This window comes from Neolamprologus brichardi, chromosome 9 (assembly GCF_056152115.1).
Source record: "Neolamprologus brichardi isolate AB-2024 chromosome 9, ASM5615211v1, whole genome shotgun sequence".
Classification (NCBI taxonomy): Eukaryota; Metazoa; Chordata; class Actinopteri; order Cichliformes; family Cichlidae; genus Neolamprologus; species Neolamprologus brichardi.
Window position 1 is genome coordinate 35,631,371 of NC_142112.1, and position 20,228 is coordinate 35,651,598.

Here is a 20,228-nt window from a genome sequence, read left to right on the forward strand (position 1 = left end):
CGCGGAGGGGCTGACCAAACACTAGCTCAGCTGGGGAAGCGCCGAGATCCTCCTTAACAGCAGAGCGCAGCCTAAGCAAAACCCACGGGAGGCGGTCAACCCATTTGCCATCCTTTAAGGAGGCGCGAAAAGCAGCCTTAAGCGACCGGTGGAACCAGTAGCGGTTTTAGATACGGGCGACACGGGCGGTTGCATGCTGGCTTCGTCGTCGAGCCTTAGCATGTTCGCTACAGGGGTCACCAATGTGGGGGTATGTAATAACGACAGGAGAGGTCTCAGTGTCTCAGTCACTCCAACTTTATTAACTAACTCTCAGAACATCACATATAGTAAGCGCCAAAATCTCCACCCCAGCACTTCCCTTCAACTTGGGTATGAGTGGAGCCACCTGGTGGTCCGCCACAATATAATTAATATGTAAACAACTTAACAACCCCCAAAGTGTCTAAGTCACGTGACGTGTCAGTGCAACACCAAAACATAAAAGTCTGTCATAATCACTTCTTGGAGTTTGTCAGAATTAGTGGGCTTTTGTTTGTCCACCCGCCTCTTGAGTATTGAGCACAAATTATCAATGGGATTAGGATTCCAGGCCATGGACCCAAAATTTCAACGTTTTGGTCTCCGAGCCACTTAGTTATCACTTTTGCCTTATGGCACGACGCTCCATCGTGCTGGAAAATAATTCCAATAATTCTTCACCAAACCGTTGTTGGATTGTTGGAAGAAGTTTCTGTTGGAGGCTGTTTTAGTACCATTCTTTATTCATGGCTGTGTTTATGGGCAAAATTGTGAGTGAGCCCACTCCCTTGGATGAGAAGCAACCCCACACATGAATGGTCTCAGGATGCTTTACTGTTGGCCTGACACAGGACTGATGGTAGCGCTCACCTTTTCTTCTCCGGACAAGCATTTTTCCAGATGCCCCAAACAATCGGAAAGAGGCTTCATCTGAGAATATGACTTTGCCCCAGTCCTCAGCAGTCCATACACCATACTTTCTGCAGAAGATCAATCTGCCCCTGATGTTATTTTTTGGAGAGAAGTGGCTTCTTTGCTGCCCTTCTTGACACCAGGCCGTCTTCCAACAGTCTTCTCCTCACTGTACGTGCAGATGTGCTCACACCTGCCTGCTGCCATTCCTGAGCACGCTCTCCGATCACGCAGCTGAATCCTCTTTAGGAGATGATCCTGGTGCTTGCTGGACTTTCTTGGACGCCCTGAAGCCTTCATATCAAGAATTGAATGTCTTTCCTTGAAGTTCTTGATGATCCTATAAATTGTTGATTTAGATGCAATCTTAGTAGCCACAATATTCTCGCCTGTGAAGCCATTTTTATGCAACGCAATGATGGCTGCACGCGTTTCTTTGCAGGTTAACAATGGAAGAACAATGATTTCAAGCATCACCCCTTTAACATGTCAGGTCTGCCATTCTAACACAATCAGCCTGACATGATGATCTCCAGCCTTGTGCTCATCAACATTCTCACCTGAGTTAAGAAGACGATTACTGAAATGGTCTCAGCAGGTCCTTTAATGACAGCAATGAAGTGCAGTGGTAAGGGTTTTTTTGGGATTAAGTTCATTTTCATGGCAAAGAAGGACGATGCAATTCATCTGATCACTCTTCATAACATTCTGGAGTGTATGCAAAATGCTATTATAAAAACTTAAGCAGCAACTTTTCCAATTTCCAATATTTATGTAATTCTCACCAGGACTGTATACTCTTGAAGGAATCACATCCTGACTCACTATTGATCACATCTGGACGTTCACTCGGAGACTCTGCTTCAGTTTTAAATACACTGGGTGCCCCCATCAGCTCATTAAAGGGGGTACCCATGAAAACCATTCATGGTGTTTTCAAGAGAATTAAAATATTTTAGTCGGCTTTCTACAGTTTTACATTTCAGTTATTTCATATGAAATATGTCTGTTTAATGTGAGGTAGACGTGGACACTGACTTTGTTGCTCCTTGGCTGTTATGGTACAGTGCAGCTTTTTGAGTTTATTATCTAACACTTAATGAAAACACTTATTCAAAAAATATTTTTGTTTATAATTATTTGTTATTATATTTTGTTGTATATATATTTTTGCCAAATACAGTATGTTTTACACTTTCAGGTCTGGTCTGTTGTTGATTATGTTCTATAGATTTAAATAGCTTAGACTTTTATCTTTTGTATCACCACCTGGTAAATCAGTCCAACTGTAATCCAAGTGTGATTTTGGAGGAAAGACAGACAGTGTTTTTGTTTTTCAAATCAAATCACTTTTATTGTCACATCACATGTGCAGGTACACGGGTACATTACATGCGAGTGAAATTCTTGTGTGCGAGCTTCACAAGCAACAGAGTTGTGCAAAAATACAATAAAATAAAACAAGCAAAATATAAGGATGGCTAAATCTGAAAAAGGATGGCTAAATCTTTTCCTTGGATAAAGCTCGATGTCAAGCAAACAACTACGGGATACAACTGAAATACTTATTCACAGCATCTTAATTATATACGTAAAATAAGACAACCGAAACATGTCGAACCCCAGAAGCAGGTACTATTTAATATACAAAACCTGAGATACAGATGAAAGGCTGCTGAACACGGATGCACAGCAGACGAGGAGGAGCTCGGTGGATAGATTCATGTTTATATAACTGCTCGATCATATATTAAGTCAGAAGTAGGACTTCACTTTCCAAGGATCAGGTCTCCAGAGGAAACGCCTCACTCCAGCTGACAGAGGTGAACATTCAGGATGAGGGGAGATACCAGTGCCACACCAGCACCATCAGTGAAATGTTCATCATCCTGAATGTGGACGGTAACAAAACTCTTTTTAAAAAGAGAGGAAAGACTAAAGCTGCCACATTTACAACCTACGCAAGAAATTGAACCACAAACAACATCTTGAACCCGTATTATTAACTAAATAATTATAATAGTCTGAGTTGTTACTACAATACCTAATCAGTGATGTGGTTATTCAGCATTGTCATTCCCAAATCATATGACCTCTGACCTTTGACTTATAGTTGTTAAAGTGTGTCAGAGGAATTCAGCTGAGAGCCAAAGGGACTTTCTGAGGTTTGAAGCCCCGAGGCCTGTCTGTGACACCAGGACTGATCCAGAGTCATTTTTATAACACTTCAAATACATAAAGAAAACATGACATGTTACATCACTAATCATTATCTGTATTTAGAAATGCTTTGTCAAAACACTAAGACAAATGTTATATTTTACTGTGGTCTGAGATTCAGATTCAATTTTCAGAAAAGGAAAATTGTGACAAGAAAATCTCTTTCTGACTTCTTTAGAAATATATTTTTCTTTTGTTTTTTTTATTCTTAGTTTTTTTTCCAGCTCAAGTCTGTAAAGTTAATCTCCAACAAGTAGGACAAAGGATCACCTGCAGCTCAGACGGGATCTACCCACAACCTGAGCTCACCTGGTCCACCAGCCCTTCATCCAGCATCACCAATAACAACACAACAACCCATCAAGCAGCAGCTTTACAGCATCAGCAGTTCTCTGATACTTCCAAACAGTGACATGGATCTATATTACATCTGTGCAGTCAGCACTCGTAGAAACAGGAAGAGAGCAACCTTCAGAAAAAGAGATTATACATCCATCCTACAAGTGGAACATTTTCATCAGATCTTTACAGGAGATTACATCTGAACTCTGTGGAGCCTGATCTCAAGAGTTTTAAGTCTGACACTGAAACCAGAGGATCTTTCTCTCTCTTCAGATTCACTGTGATCCAGTGATGGGAGTGATTTCAGCCCTGAGTGATCACGCTGATGTTTGCACAGAGCAGACAATGAGGTGAATGTTTGGGCACATTGGTAACAGTGAAACAGTTTATTAGTAACGTGGGATTGTTTGTGTTTGGAGTATGATCTGAGATTCCTGAAGCTCTTGTCACACTGATCACAGCTGTAGTTTCCTTCCATGTGTGCATGTTCATGAAGTTTACGATTACCTGATTGTGAGAAGCTTTTGTCACAGTGTCTGCACTTGTATGGTTTCTCTCCTGTGTGGACTCGTTTGTGTGTTTTAAGGTTACTTGTAGTGGTGAAGGATGACCCACACTGATCACAGAGGTGCTTTTTAACCCCACTGTGAATCAGTTCATGTTGTTTTAACTCAGTTGGTGTGGTGAAGCTTCTCCCACATTCTTTGCAGTATTTCAGTTTGTCTCTACTGTGTCTACGTTGATGTCTTTTTAGGGCGTCTTGCCAATTGAAAGTTTTTCCACAGAGGTCACAACGAAAGTCTTTCCCACCACCACAGTGATGACAGGGTTGAGAACTGGATCCATCTGTGTCGCTCTGCTTCTAAACAAAGACACAAAGACAGTGTAAGTCAGTCCTTCAACATTTTTATCCTGAACGTCGCCTGAAAGAAAGAGCATCTCTGCAGATGTCCAATTAAATTTTACTGTTTCAGTTAACACAGATAAGGATAACAATATAAATACATACCTCACAGTAACTGCACTTGTAGAGTCTCTTTCTGGTGTGGATCTGTTGGTGTTGTTTCAGGTGACATGGAGATTTAAAAGTCTTCTCACACAGGTCACATTTATAAGGTCGTTCCTCAGTGTGGGTAAAATTGTGTTGTTGTAACTGCCTGTTGGTTGTAAACTGTCTGCCACACTGTTCACAGCAGTACACATCATGTCCAGTGTGAATGCGTAGGTGTGTATTTCGGCTGTCTATGTGGCTGAAAGTTTTTCCACAGATGTCACAGTTGTATGCCTTAATTCCAGAGTGGGTAACTAGATGCTTCTGTAAGCTGCTTCTTTGAGTAAAAGCTCTGCCACACTGATCACAGCTGTACGCTTTAACTCCACTGTGGATGACTTTGTGTGTTTTTAGGCCACTCTCCCAGGAATATGACTTTCCACACAAGTCACAGCTGAACGGCCTCTCTCCAGTGTGGATGACCTGATGACGTTTTAGTGAATCCTTCTGAGTAAACTCCTTCCCACACTCGTCACAGGTGTATTTTTTCTCTCCCTTTCTTCTGTGAGGTTTGTCGGCCTCCTGAGAGCGCTGACTTCTCGCTCCATGTTGGTCCTGCAGTGACAGAGATACAAACAGAGGCAGTGAGTGAAATGCAGTCGTGGAACAAACTCAACCTTCAAACTCCCTCCATTAACACTAGTTTTAAACCTGAAGGTGGAGTGTGGCACCAAACACCTTAAAGGTCTCTTACCCCCACCTGCTGGTAGTTCTAACACATTACATCCAACCTGGTGTTAAAAATAATTCATGACTGTTCAAATGTTTCACTGTAGAAAACATTGGATTCATTTTTGATTAACGGCGATTAAATGTCATTCATTTTCAATCTATATTAATAGCATTTCAATTTGTATGAGCAAAAAAACTCAAAAAAGCGAAAATATACACATTTAATATGTTTACTGCCTGATATTGGGCTACCGTGGTGGTGCTTTGAACGTGTTTTTTGCAGTGATAAACCAATATTAAGTCTGTTCGAACAACAATAATACCAATAATAATATTATTATTAATAGTAATCAGAATAATAACAATAATAATAATAATTATTATTATGCATGTCACAGCATGTCTTTTATCCTAACTGCTCTCTGCAGATGGCCCCGCCCCTCTGTTATTCTGCTGGAGGTTTCTTCCTGTTAAAAGGGAGTTTTTCCTTCCCACTGTCACCAACGTGCTTGCTCATAGGGGGTCATATGATTGTTGGATTTTTCATCTGTATGTATTATTGTAGGATCCACATTACAATATTGATTGATTGGTAATTTATTTCAATATGTGAACAATATACAAGTACATTTAGAAAAGAAAATAAGAAAAGAAAAGAAAAAAAGCACCTTGGGGCAACTATTGCTGTGATTTGGTGCTGTATAAATAACACTGAATTGAATTCAAAATTTAATTAATATCACTACTACAACTAATAATAATATTAAAGAACAATAATTGCTTGTGACTTCTTAATGTTTGTAAACACAATTTAAAAATACATAATAAAATGCAACAGAGTCATATAACAGGTTGGGAGGATGAGAGTTTTAGACGTGACTGATTATTTGGTGAAACTGTGATGTTTTCCTCACCTTCTGTGTTGAGCTCATTGTTTCCTCTGTAGTGACTCAGCTGAGTCCAGATGGCTGAAAATGTTCCTCTGCTGCTCCGTCAGACTCTTCTCCTCCTGCTGATCAGCTGGGACACAAAACAGATCTTTGTTAGGCTCCACACTGCACTGAAGAGTCAAAGTGTCTCATATGTTCATCTGACAACACAAACTACAAATTTCACTCTAATTGCTTGTAGAAATCTTGTGAGACGTGTTGTGCTGCAAAGTGAGGAAACTCTCTCACTCACTTATACTTCAGGAGGAACTTTGTGACATTGGCTCTAATATTCTAAGCAGCCCTTTACTATGACAGGGCCAGAAAGTCCTATTTGAAGGTTTGGGAGAAGGACCATGTTAAAGGTGGATTGGGGTTTATACACTTTGTTATGATACAGGTAAGGCTGTAAGCACATCTGTGGGAGATCTACACGACACCACCCTCAGCGTAGTCCAGTAGATCTCAAAGAGGAAGCACTTCGATATACAGTTTTATATGTCAGGGTTCACGCCCCTTCACGCGTAAGCAGATAACATAACATGCGCGGCAGTTGTCTGCAACTCCTTTTATATTATTGATGTTTGTTCCTCACTAACGGTTTCGACACTCTCTCACCTCCATCTCTTTCCTGTTTCTCGTTGTGAGGCCCCATGATCGCATATGACCCATCCTGAGTACATCCTGTTCTAATCTGCACAGGCACGTATGCAGTTACAAGCAAAACACTACTTTAAATGTCTTCCAGTTTAAACCTTCTATAACCTCTTGATTAATATGGCACTTATTTAAAATTACAACATTTATATTTCCCACAGTACTCGTGGTCATTGATCAGTGGTTTCAGAGCTTTCCTTCCTGCTTTGAGTGCAGCTGTGTTTGACACAGGAAGACATTTTTACATTCTTCACGATTATACTTTATTCTTTTTGGGGGAAGTGCAGCTTTAAACCTTCACATGATTCAAGTCAACCCAACAAATCAATCTGAACGATCACAGGTGGGAAAAACTTATGTAGACAAAGTGAAATCAAACCCAACATTCAATCCACAACATGATTAAAAACACGATTCTTCCAAATCACCAAGAGCTGCACATTAACCACCACAATATATTTTTATTCTCTGTGCTTTCAAATATGAACACTGTTTACTTTCATCTCTGTTTCATTAGTTTTTGTTAACATCTTCCTGTGCATCACTTTACAGCAGCCAGACTCATTATAATGACACTTTGTAGAAGTTCACTTCCTCTCATGTGTTCATCCACAGCAGCTGGACAATAAAGTTTATTGTGACCCTGATACTGCAGCAGATCGCTCTCATCCATTTCCTGTTATCACTTCAAATAGAAATGAGGCTGTAGAGGTTTGGTGCATGCAGGAAAACAGCTGCAGGGACAATGAAAAGACTTTTCTGCTCCAACTTCTCCCAGCATGCTGAGCTAATGATTAGTTGGTGTTTTTCTCCAAACACTCTCACTCTTCTCTCAACGTGTTCACAATAAACTGTGAACAGACACCGAGGAGAGCAGCAGAAGACCTCATTCAGGAGCTAAACTCAACATGAACTGAACTCACAGTAAAGTTAGCTCGGTGCTTACCTTTAGATGAGCCCACAAACCGAGAGAAACTCCGTGATGAAGCTGGAACTCTTTCCAAACAGGAAACAGATCAGGGAGCAGAGACCCACGTGGTTCACGCTGATCTCAGCTACGATCCAGGAGACAAGGGTGGGCAGATCGATGCAGATATCGATCCAAACGTCGGTTTAGTTTGTTTTATCATCCAAATTCACTATTTTACTCGCTTAGGAATAAACGGTAGCTCCGTCTGCGTTGTCACTACCCGATCCGTACCGTAAACCCGATCGGTACCCCGCATGCGCGAAAGGTGTCTACTTCCGGTCGAAGCGTTTTACGATATTTACGGTTCAGAGTATCTGTAAAGATGTTAAGAATGATAAGTATCTCTTAATTTTTTCCATTAATGAAGCATTTCAATATAATGTAGACAAAAACAAAAAACAAAAAGATAGTAACGGATCAGGACTCCCCGATCCGTACTGCACATGTGCAGATTTTCTTCTTCTTCTGTTCGATTTAATGGCAGTTTACTCCCCAGTCTACTAATAAATCCCCACCTGCTGACCAAACGAATGAACCGTATTGTAATCTGAAGCAGCGTCATTACAAATGCATGCTTAATTTGATTTAGTGATAGTCGAGTGTGTTTATGCTTGTCTGTGTGAAGAGGATTGTTGGCATAGTGATGATGATGTCCGCTATCACTGTCAGTTGTCAGTAAACACTTAATCTGGCTGATGAATCTTTACGTGACACATTACTAAGTCAGTATTATTAAGTCTGTAATTCGTTGGGTGAGTGCTGAGAGTTTGTATATGTGTGCATGAGGGTGGGAATGCATGTTTGTGTCTGTGTGTGCCTGTTTGTCTGTGTCTATATGTCAGGTCGGGTCTTAGACTCCACCTCTCTGGGAACTCCAAGGCCCTCCAAAGTGTGGCGGCCTATCTCCCCTCACCACACTCCCTGCCGGTGACTGATGCCCTCAGGGGTTGGTGCATTGGTGGTTCTTGGTGTCCGGGGCTGGGCGCTCAGGAATGTACCAGCTCACTCCCGGTGGCTACTTGGCGGGGCCTGGCACCTGTTTCTCGGTCAGGCCTCCGGGGTGCGGGGGGCCCTCGGGCCTCCGGCCTCTGGGCCTGCGGCTCGGTTCCCTATGGCACAGCTGGCTGCAGGCAGGACAGGCGAGCACGCCGGTGCAGAATACATCTATCCTAGGTGTTATGCCTGGATTGAGCGAAACATAACTATAAATCTGCTTGTAGAACAGTTTGATCACTTTGCAAAATTTGTTTCCAAATCCAAAAAGTTCTAAAGATCTAAATAAAAAATTATTGCCTATTGAATCAAATGCTTTAAAAAAAGTCAATAAATAATATTAAACTTTCTGAATTAATAAAGGATCGGTAGTCAATCATATCTAATATTAATCTTATGTTATTATGAATCTGCCTTCCTTTAATAAACGCTGATTGGCACTCATCAATTAATTTGTTTAAGACGCTCTTAATCCTATTTGCATATACTAAGGCTAATAATTTGTAATCGTTACATAAAAGTGTTATGGGTCTCCAATTGTCTAGCACTTGTAAATTTTTGTTTGGTTTGGCCAATAAGGTTATTAATCCTGTTTTCATTGTTGGGGATAGTTCTTCATTTTTTAAACAATCCAAAAAGCCATTAAATAACAAATCTTTAATGTCTTGCCTAAAGGTTTTATAAAATTCAATCGTTAGACCGTCAATTCCAGGCGATTTTCCATTTTTCATTTGGATTCAGATATATTCAAATCTTCTTCTAACCATATTTTATCATACTCTTCCAATTTTTTTTACCTGGTCTTTAATCATATCAAAAAAGATGTCTGCATTCTCTTTTTCGGTTATTGGTTTATACAGATTACTATAGAATATGTTAATTTCCTCACTAATTTGGTTTGGTTCCTCTATCATAGCGCCATCCTTACTCAATTTAGTTATTTTTTTTCTTTGTTTGTCTACGCTTGTCTAGACTATTTTCAATTCAATTCAATTTTATTTATATAGCGCCAAATCACAACAAAAGTCGCCTCAAGGCACTTCATAGATACAGAGAAAAACCCAACAATCATATGACCCCCTATGAGCAAGCACTTTGGCGACAGTGGGAAGGAAAAACTCCCTTTTAACAGGAAGAAACCTCTAGCAGAACCAGGCTCAGGGAGGGGCGGCCATCTGCTGCGACCGGTTGGGGTGAGAGAAGGAAGACAGGATAAAAGACATGCTGTGGAAGAGAGACAGAGGTTAATAACAGATATGATTCAGTGCAGAGAGGTCTGTTAATACATAATGAGTGAGAAAGGTGACTGGAAAGGAAAAACTCAATGCATCATGGGAATCCCCCGGCAGCCTACATCTATTGCAGCATAACTAAGGGAGGATTCAGGGTCACCTGGTCAGCCCTAACTATATGCTTTAGCAAAAAGGAAAGTTTTAAGCCTAATCTTGAAAGTAGAGATAGTGTCTGTCTCCCGAATCCAAACTGGAAGCTGGTTCCACAGAAGAGGGGCCTGAAAACTGAAGGCTCTCCCTCCCATTCTACTTTTAAATACTCTAGGAGCAACAAGTAGGCCTGCAGAGCGGGAGCGAAGTGCTCTAATAGGGTGATATGGTACTACAAGGTCATTAAGATAAGATGGGGCCTGATTATTTAAGACCTTGTATGTGAGGAGCAGGATTTTGAATTCAATTCTGGATTTAACAGGAAGCCAATGAAGGGAAGCCAAAACAGGAGAAATATGCTCTCTCTTTCTAGTCCCTGTCAGTACTCTTGCTGCAGCATTTTGGATTAGCTGAAGGCTTTTCAGTGAGTTTTTTGGACATCCTGATAATAATGAATTGCAGTAGTCCAGCCTGGAAGTAATAAATGCATGAACTAGTTTTTCAGCGTCACTCTGAGACAGGATATTTCTAATTTTAGAGATGTTGCGCAAATGGAAGAACGCAGTCTTACATATTTGTTTAATATGTGTGTTGAAGGACATATCCTGGTCAAAAATGACTCCAAGGTTCCTCACAGTGTTACTGGAGGCCAGGGTAATGCCATCCAGAGTAAGAATCTGGTTAGATACCATATTTCTAAGCTTTTCAGCGCCGAGTACAATGACCTCAGTTTTATCTGAGTTAAGAAGCAGAAAGTTAGCGGCCATCCAGGTCTTTATGTCTTTAAGACATTCCTGCAGATTTCCAATCGCTACTAAATATCAGAGCCACTGTTGTAGAGCAATCCCGACTGGCCCAAGGACGTGAAGATTTTCATATCCCATCTGTGTTCGAGACTGTACCACTGTTCCTCCGGTGCGATCCACAATGCCATCCCACCAGGAAGAAATGTCAAAGAAGGCGAGGGAAACGGGGCAGTGTATTGGTAAAATTCAAAAATTGCATGGCTGTTTCACCGACAGCTAATTCTTACGCTCTCCTGAACAAATTTGCCCCGGATATCAAGTTGTTCATCTCCGGGCGATCCCTGGAATTGGTGCACCTATTGGAATTGGCCAGCAACCCTGTGTTAGCTAGATTGGCTGTGGTTAATGCGAGGTGCTAAAAAAGATAAAACTTTTATTTTGAACGACTTCTTCACCACTCGTCGTTTTAATTTTCTTCTGGTGACGGAAACTTGGCTAAACTTGGGTGAGTTAAGCTCGCTTTCGGAAGTTGTCCCTCCAGGCTGTGAATATCTGAAGTCGCCATAGACCACTGGCCAGGCTGGAGGGCTCGCCATAGTTAATAAAACTATTTCAACTGTCAGCATTGGAATGGTTTCAATCTTACCTGTCTAACCAAAGTTCTTCTGCTAGATTAGGGAACAAAACAAAGGCCTCCGGTGGGAGCTCCGTTTACATTCCCTTTATGTTACAACAAAAAATAACATTAAAACAGCGACGGTCAGAAAACTGTTGCTCCACGTCCTGCTTGCTTACCTAACCTTTTACCCACACCCCTCCGCATGTGGGCCAAATACACACCCCCTTTACGACATCTATCAACACTTTACAACAACGACAGACTAACAAAGCAGGATTAATTTATGGAGCACAGACTATTACATTACAACATAAAATGTTCAAGATTATAATAGAAACTTAAAGATTATGACAAATACTTAAATATGGCATGATGTAACTGAGTAAAATATTGGCCTGGACTTGGCTCCAACACTCTCTATGCGCTCAATTTTTAAAAAAAAATACCTGGCATCTCACACCATTGTTATGCAGACAACTCACAGATTTACCTGCCACTGAAACATAAATCTGTGAGTCCTTTGAAGGGATTGCTGGATTGTTTGGAGGATGTTAAGGCGTGGATGGCTTTAAACCTTCTCAGCTTAAATGAACAGAAAACAGAGTGTTTGGTCCCTGTGACCACTATGACTTTGGGCCCTTAGGAATTCATTTTGAAAAAGCCCTTGCGAGGAAGCCAGGAGTGAGTTTTGATAGTAATCTAACATTTGATAAACATATTAATGCCGTCATCAAGACCAGTTTCTTTCATCTTCAGCTACTTGCAAAGTGAAGCCATTTCTCTGTTTTACAGACTTTGAGATAGCTATCCATGCCTTCATTTCATCTCACCTCGACTTATGTAATAGTCTTTACTCTGGTGTTAATCTGTCATCAGCTAGCCGACTGCAGCTAGTCCAAATGCTGCAGCACAGTTACTAGCTGGCACATGTAACTACTTTGAACACCGGCGCCCCCGTGCGTGGCATCCTGTTAAAGCAGCTCCGCTCATTCTCAGCTTCTTTCTTATCTCCTCTTTACTTTTGCCAATTTTTTTTGTATCTAAAGTTTCAGCTGTTAGATTCTGCAGTCATGGACTACCGTTTTGTGCTAGTCTTGGTTGTCTTTCTCTGTTTTTTTTTTTTTCAACTTTTCTTGGCTGTGTTTGGGAACCCGGCACAAGGATCCTTTGTTTAGTGTAGGTATCAGCTGTTACCGCTGCGTCCCGCAGCAGAGCTGCCGGTGTTCCAGATCTACTGGCGTTTAGATTAACTGGATTTGGTCGAACAGATATGTGGCAGACTTGCGTTTCAGGAGCTGCTACCGACAAACCAGCAAAAAAACGCCAAATGTGTCATCTGTGACACTTGTGAGGTTATCTCAAACACACTCCGTCAGTCTTGATGCTGTTGAACAACAAAATGTTTAAAAATGTGGCGAGTTTACCTGGTGATATCCTCATGCGTGACGCGATTGCGAAAACAGCAAACAATTAACACCACGCCGATGTTGTTCACAGGACAGCAAGAGTAAATGATCGGGAGACTCTTGTCGTCGTTATCGTTCCCCTCGTAAGTTTTATTTCTCCGGTTTCAGCGTTTTTGCTTCACAACTACAGCGTGCAGTTTACTTTGTGTGTACTAACATGGACTCGAGTCAACCTGCGCCACCTCTGGCCAAGCAACCTACAGCCAGATCAACTTGTGACACACATCTGCAGCACGTTTGAATTTGTTTCATGCACAACACATTTGTACCTTTCAATTGTGTCTGTTTGTGCGTCATCACCGACAGAGGTGAACATTCAGGATGAGGGGAGATACCAGTGCCACATCAGCACCATCAGTGAAATGTTCATCATCCTGAATGTGGACGGTAACAAAACTCTTTAAAAAGAGAGGAAAGACTAAAGCTGCCACATTTACAACCTACGCAAGAAATTGAACCACAAACAACATCTTGAACCCGTATTATTAACTAAATAATTATAATAGTCTGAGTTGTTACTACAATACTTAATCAGTGATGTGATTATTCAGCATTGTCATTCCCAAATCATATGACCTCTGACCTTTGACTTATACTTGTTAAAGTGTGTCAGAGGAATTCAGCTGAGAGCCAAAGGGACTTTCTGAGGTTTGAAGCCCCGAGGCCTGTCTGTGACACCAGGACTGATCCAGAGTCATTTTTATAACACTTCAAATACATAAAGATTACATGAAATGTTTACAAGTCTGTAAAGTTAATCTCCAACAAGTAGGACAAAGGATCACCTGCAGCTCAGACGGGATCTACCCTCAACCTGAGATCACCTGGTCCACCAGCCCTTCATCCAGCATCACCACCAACAACACAACAGCCCATCAGACTGAGCAGCAGCTTTACAGCATCAGCAGTTCTCTGATACTTCCAAACAGTGACATGGATCTATATTACATCTGTGCAGTCAGCACTCGCAGAAACAGGAAGAGAGCAACCTTCAGAAAAAGAGATTATACATCCATCCAGTGGAACATTTTCATCAGATCTTTACAGGAGATTCGATCTGAACTCTGTGGAGCCTGATCTCAAGGGTTTTAAGTCTGACACTGAAACCAGAGGATCTTTCTGCCTCTTCAGATTCACTGTGATGGGAGTGATTTCAGCCCTGAGTGATCACGCTGATGTTTGCACAGAGCAGATAATGAGGTGAATGTTTGGGCACATTGGTAACAGTGAAACAGTTTATTAGTAACGTGGGATCGTTTGTGTTTGGAGTATGAACTGAGATTCCTGAAGCTCTTGTCACACTGGTCACAGCTGTAGTTTCCTTCCATGTGTGTACGTTCATGATAGTTACGACCATTTGATTGTGAGAAGCTTTTGTCACAGTGTCTGCACTTGTATGGTTTCCCTCCTGTGTGGCCTTGTTTGTGTGTTTTAAGCTGACTTGCAGTGGTGAAGGATGACCCACACTGTTCACAGAGGTGCTTTTTAACCCCACTGTGAATCAGTTCATGTCGTTTTAACTCATTTGGTGTGGTGAAGCTTCTCCCACATTCTTTGCAGTATTTCAGTTTGTCTCTACTGTGTCTACGTTGATGTGTTTTTAGGGTTTCTTTCCAATTGAAAGTTTTTCCACAAAAGTCACAACAAAAGTCTTTCCCATCACCACAGTGATGACAGGGTTGAGAACTGGATCCATCTGTGTCGCTCTGCTTCTAAACAAAGACACAAAGACAGTGTAAGTCAGTCCTTCAACATTTTTATCCTGAACGTCGCCTGAAATAAAGAGCATCTCTGCAGACGTCCAATTACATTTTACTGTTTCAGTTAACACAGATAAAAATATAAATACATACCTCACAGTAGCTGCACTTGTAGAGTCTCTTTCTGGTGTGGATCTGTTGGTGTAGTCTCAGGTAACGTGGAGATTTAAAAGTCTTCTCACACAGGTCACATTTATAAGGTCGTTCCTCAGTATGGTTAAACATGTGTTGTTGTAACTGTGTGTCTGTTATAAACTCTTTGCCACACTGATCACAGCAGTACAAAACATGTCTGGTGTGAATGCGTAGGTGGGTTATTTCGGCTCCCTATTTAGCTGAAAGCTTTTCCACAGATGTCACAGCTGTATGCCTTAATTCCAGAGTGGGTAACCAGATGACTCTTTAAGTGGCTACGTTGACTAAAAGCTCTGCCACACTGATCACAGCTGTACGCTTTAACTCCACTGTGGATGAGTTGGTGTTGTTTTAGGGAATCCTTCAAGGAAAAAGTCTTTCCACACAAGTCACAGCTGAACAGTTTCTCTCCAGTGTGGATGACCTGATGACGTTTTAGTGAATCCTTCAAAGTAAACTCCTTCCCACACTCGTCACAGCTGTATTTTTTCTCTCTCTTTCTTCTGTGAGGTTTGTCGGCCTCCTGAGAGCGCTGACTTCTCGCTCCATGTTGGTCCTGCAGTGACAGAGATACAAACAGAGGCAGTGAGTGAAATGCAGTCGTGGAACAAACAGAACCTTCAAACTCCCTCCATTAACACTAGTTTTAAACCTGAAGGTGGAGTGTGGCACCAAACACCTTAAAGGTCTCTTATCCCCACCTGCTGGTAGTAGAAACACATTACATCCAACCTGGTGTTAAAAATAATTCATGACTGTTCAAACACTCTAAAATCATGCCCATCCCTCCTGCTGTACACTAATATTAAGACTAGCATGCTAACACACTCAGAAAAGTAATAAATGTTTACCAGGTCTATACTTTTTTATATTTCCCGTTGCTGTTTCCTATTAGATATTTTTTTTATAATTTTCTAAATTATTAAATCCAATGTAACAGTTACTAGCTTGGTTGAGTGAAGGAGAACGTCAGAGTCTGATTGTAACCTGAGGAATTTTTTACTTTTAGTCCCTACATCCCTACATATCACATACATATCTGTATTTTCTACAACTTACATTTACAAAACAGGCTTTTTACTTTTGGTTTAAGGCATTTGCGGGGAGATATTTCATCACTGCAGGCATCAAAAATCAAACCGATCTGAGCCTAAACAGTAACACATGAAAGCTAAGATGAAGATGAAAGAGGCAAAACTGTGTGACATAGTCAGGGGTTAAAATGGGCTGGTGGGTCCCCCCCCCCCCCACTTGCACAGCACTAAACAACTACAGGTGCTCATAAGGCAGCTGTTGTTGTGACACTGAATTCAATTGAAAATGTAATTAATACTACTAATAATAATAAAGAATAATAATTGCTTGTGACTTCTTAATGTTTGTAAATATAATTGAAAAATACATAGTATATAATAAAATACAACACAGTCATATAACAGGTTGGGAGTACGAGAGTTTTAGACGTGACTGATTATTTGGTGAAACTGTGATATTTTCCTCACCTTCTGTGTTGAGCTCATTGTTTCCTCTGTAGTGACTCAGCTGAGTCCAGATGGCTGAAAATGTTCCTCTGCTGCTCCGTCAGACTCTTCTCCTCCTGCTGATCAGCTGGGACACAAAACAGATCTTTGTTAGGCTCCACACTGCACTGAAGAGTCAAAGTGTCTCATATGTTCATCTGACAACACAAAGTACAAATTTCACTCTGATTGCTTGTAGAAATCTTGTGAGACGTGTTGTGCTGCAAAGTGAGGAAACTCTCTCACTCACTTATACTTCAGGAGGAACTTTGTGACATTGGCTCTAATATTCTAAGCAGCCCTTTACTATGACAGGGCCAGAAAGTCCTATTTGAAGGTTTGGGAGAAGGACCATGTTAAAGGTGGATTGGGGTTTTTACACTTTGTTATGATACAGGTAAGGCTGTAAGAGCCTGAGAAGGTGTCCTGAATGAACCTCTAAAACCAGTTTTCAGCTAACGACTCTGCTTCAGTCTGGAAAACAGCAACTACAAGTTTAAAGACTCCATCAACAGGGATGATGCTCCAGGGATCTGTTGAAGATGCGAGTAAAGATGGGAGCCAGCTGTTCAGCACAGGTTTTGAGGCAGGAGGGTGAGACACCGTCTGGTCCGGGGGCTTTTCTGAGCTTCTGTTTCTGAAATAGTTGGCTCACATCCTCAGTGTGTATTCTGAGTTTCAGGGAGGAGGGGAGGGGGGGGGGGGGGTGAGAGGTGTGATGGAGGTCGATAAGTCTGGATTGGAGAGGGTGGTGGTGGTCTTTGATATTTGCATAATGGCTGAAAAGAGCACCACTGAAGGAACAAAGGGCTGGGAGGTCAGTTATTTGAGCATTAATATGCAAAATCAGTGGTTTCAGTGCTTTCCTTCCTGCTTTGACTGCAGCTGTGTTTGACACAAGAAGACATTATTACATTCTTCACGATTATACTTTATTCTTTTTGGGGGAAGTGCAGCTTTAAACCTTCACATGATTCAAGTCAACCCAACAAATCAGTCTGAACGATCACAGATGGGAAAAACTTCTGTAGACAAAATGAAATAAAACCCAACATTCAATCCACAACATGATTAAAAACATGATTCTCCCAAATCACCAAGAGCTGCACATTAACCACCACAATATATTTTTATTCTCTGTGCTTTCAAATATGAACACTGTTTACTTTCATCTCTGTTTCATTAGTTTTTGTTAACATCTTCCTGTGCATCACTTTACAGCAGCCAGACTCATTAAAATGACACTTTGTAGGAGTTCACTTCCTCTCATGTGTTCATCCACAGCAGCTGGACAATAAAGTTTATTGTGACCCTGACACTGCAGCAGATCGCTCTCATCCATTTCCTGTTATCACTTCAAATAGAAATGAGGCTGTAGAGGTTTGGTGCATGCAGGAAAACAGCTGCAGGGACAATGAAAAAACTTTTCTGCTCCAACTTCTCCCAGCATGCTGAGCTAATGATTAGTTGGTGTTTTTCTCCAAACACTCTCTCACTCTTCTCTCAACATGTTCACAATAAACTGTGAACATGTAACGCTTCCAGCCCTTCAAAAATCACAGACGCTCAGAAAGGTTGGCTTTTCACGATTTATTCCTGCAGAAGACATAAAACACACTCAACAGGTGTCTTCTGATGGTACTAGCAATTGTAGCTCCCTCACAGTGCAAGCGCGCGCTGTCTCGACAGACTTACAATTAACTTTTTAATGAAGAAAAGATGGAAAATAATAATTTCTCCCATTTTTCAGTCTGTCACACTGAACTTGTATACAAAAAAGAAATCTTATGACTAATAAAATACATTTCACAATCGTATAAAACAAAATAACAGGATAACAGAAGTCTCAGTAAACAGTATCACCGGCTAAACATTGCCCTCTAGTGAAAAATTAACGGTAGCGCACTACATTTTTACTTGCTTGTGCTTTACAGACAAGATGACTGTTAACGGCTCACATACCTCCAGAAGACATAAAACACACTCAACAGGTGTCTTCTGATGGTACTAGCAATTGTAGCTCCTACAATGTAAAACAACATCACAAAAAGCACAGAAAAACAGTAAATCAAACACATTTCCTGCTATGCGCAGCAACCACTAGGGGGCTGACAAAAGCTTACTGCCAAAGAGCATAAATATGGAAGAAACACTGTTTAACAGCAACCAGCCTTTGTTTCGGTTACACAGAAACTTTCTAATATCAATATGAACCTATATACATCGACATGTACAACTTATGTATCAACATTCACATCAGAAACCATAAAAATGCCAGAGCCTTTCATTACAGAACTTACCCTCACAGTGCAAGCGCGCGCTGTGAGGATGGAAGCCTTAGCAGCTTCTAAACGTTAGAGTGAGATCCGGTTTCTGGGTTTTCAAAATAAAACATAATAAAAAAAATGATAAAATTCACACTTAAAATAAGAATTAAGAACAGGTAAGTGCACGTTTTTCTGGTGTATTTTTAACTCCGTTACAAACAGACAGCAGCAGAAGACCTCATTAAGGAGCTAAACTCAACACGAACTGAACTCACAGTAAAGTTAGCTCGGTGCTTACCTTTAGATGAGCCCACAAACCGAGAGAAACTCCGTGATGAAGCTGGAACTCTTTCCAAACACAGGAAACAGATCAGGGAGCAGAGACCCACGTGGTTCACGCTGATCTCAGCTTCGATCCAGGAGACAAGGGTGGGCAGATCGATGCAGATATCGATCCAAACGTTGGTACTTTTTTTTTTTTTCTTTGAATGAAAAAGCAACTCTCTGTGCAAACGCCTCCTCTCGTGGAGCGTCCTCACTTTGCTCCGCCCTCTTCTTCTTCTTTATATCGTTTATTGGTGGTTGTCAAACAACAACATGGTGCATTACCGCCGCCAACTGGTGTGGAGTGTGAACTAGAACATCGACCCTCACATCCTCCCAAACAATTTACTCTCTTTTAAAAACTGGTATAATTCCTGATAACTTTCACTTCTTGAGTCCTTTTGCAGTAAATCAATAAGATCCAGTTTCATTTTTATGTTACTGAGGTTTTGGATCAGTTACCTTCTCACAGTGTAATATAACATGTCCTATAGTTTCCTCTTTTTTGAATGATTTGAATGGAGGTTATAATCCACCATCACTGAACTGAAACAAATATCTAAGTAGGAAGTCATCAGTTCAGTTTCTGATCAATTTCAGGGTATTTTATTGTACTGGCGAAGTTGTTTTGATGATTTTAGGTTTCCTTCGTGGTTATATTAATGTTATGAAATTGTATTTTATTTTTTATTAATTCATGTATGTATTTCCTTTTATATATAGCACTAATTTACAATGGGAGTTTCCAAGTTGTGTTATTGCAGGGTAAATGTTATTTAGAGATTTGTAAACATATTCCAATAATATCTTTTAACAGGAGTGACTGATTTTAAAAATGGGATTCTTTATGTCTGTGTAATATTTCATTAATCTCTGTTATTCTGTTATTTCTCTCCATACTCAACCTTGTTTTTGTTTTCCCTATAAAACACAGTTATACATCACATATTATAAATCTGACTTTGATAAATATTTAGATCTTCACACATTTCAGGGTCCAAGTGTGAGTTGACTGAAGTGTTTGTTTTTATCCCCACAACTTCCTAAACATTTTTACTGTAATGCATAAACAGAAACGAAAAATCTAAAACATGATATATGCATTACTATCTTCAGCCTCTAGGGGTCATTTTTGTTCAGGAAGTACATTCTCCTCCGATAAGCAGCTAAAAGCACTTCTCTAACCAAAGGCTGTAAATAGACAACATAAAAGTTTAGAAACAATAAAACAGAACAGATTCA

General features: G+C 40.7%; 2 protein-coding genes across 2 annotated transcripts in view; both read right to left on the reverse strand.

Moving 5' to 3' along the window:
• Positions 1–3,688: 3,688 nt before the first annotated feature.
• LOC148101562 (uncharacterized) lies at positions 3,689–6,150 on the reverse strand. Its single transcript, XM_087845525.1, has 3 exons — positions 6,133–6,150; positions 4,505–5,101; positions 3,689–4,357 (listed from the first exon to the last, which is right to left on the reverse strand). Exons 1-3 carry the CDS (start codon positions 6,148–6,150, stop codon positions 3,689–3,691), a joined length of 1,284 nt encoding a protein of 427 aa, XP_087701651.1.
• Positions 6,151–14,021: 7,871 nt separating this feature from the next.
• Positions 14,022–20,228, reverse strand: part of LOC148101563 (uncharacterized) — a 35,740-nt gene continuing 29,533 nt past the window's right edge. Inside the window, exon 6 of the mRNA XM_087845526.1 lies at positions 14,022–14,080. Coding sequence (XP_087701652.1) covers positions 14,022–14,080 — 59 coding nt within the window. The remainder of the gene's footprint in view (positions 14,081–20,228) is intronic.

Coding starts and splice junctions, on each gene's coding strand:
- LOC148101562 (XM_087845525.1), bottom strand. Junction 4,358..4,504: donor ACAAGTGCAGTTACTGTGAG/GTATGTATTTAT, acceptor GTCTTTGTTTAG/AAGCAGAGCGACACAGATGG.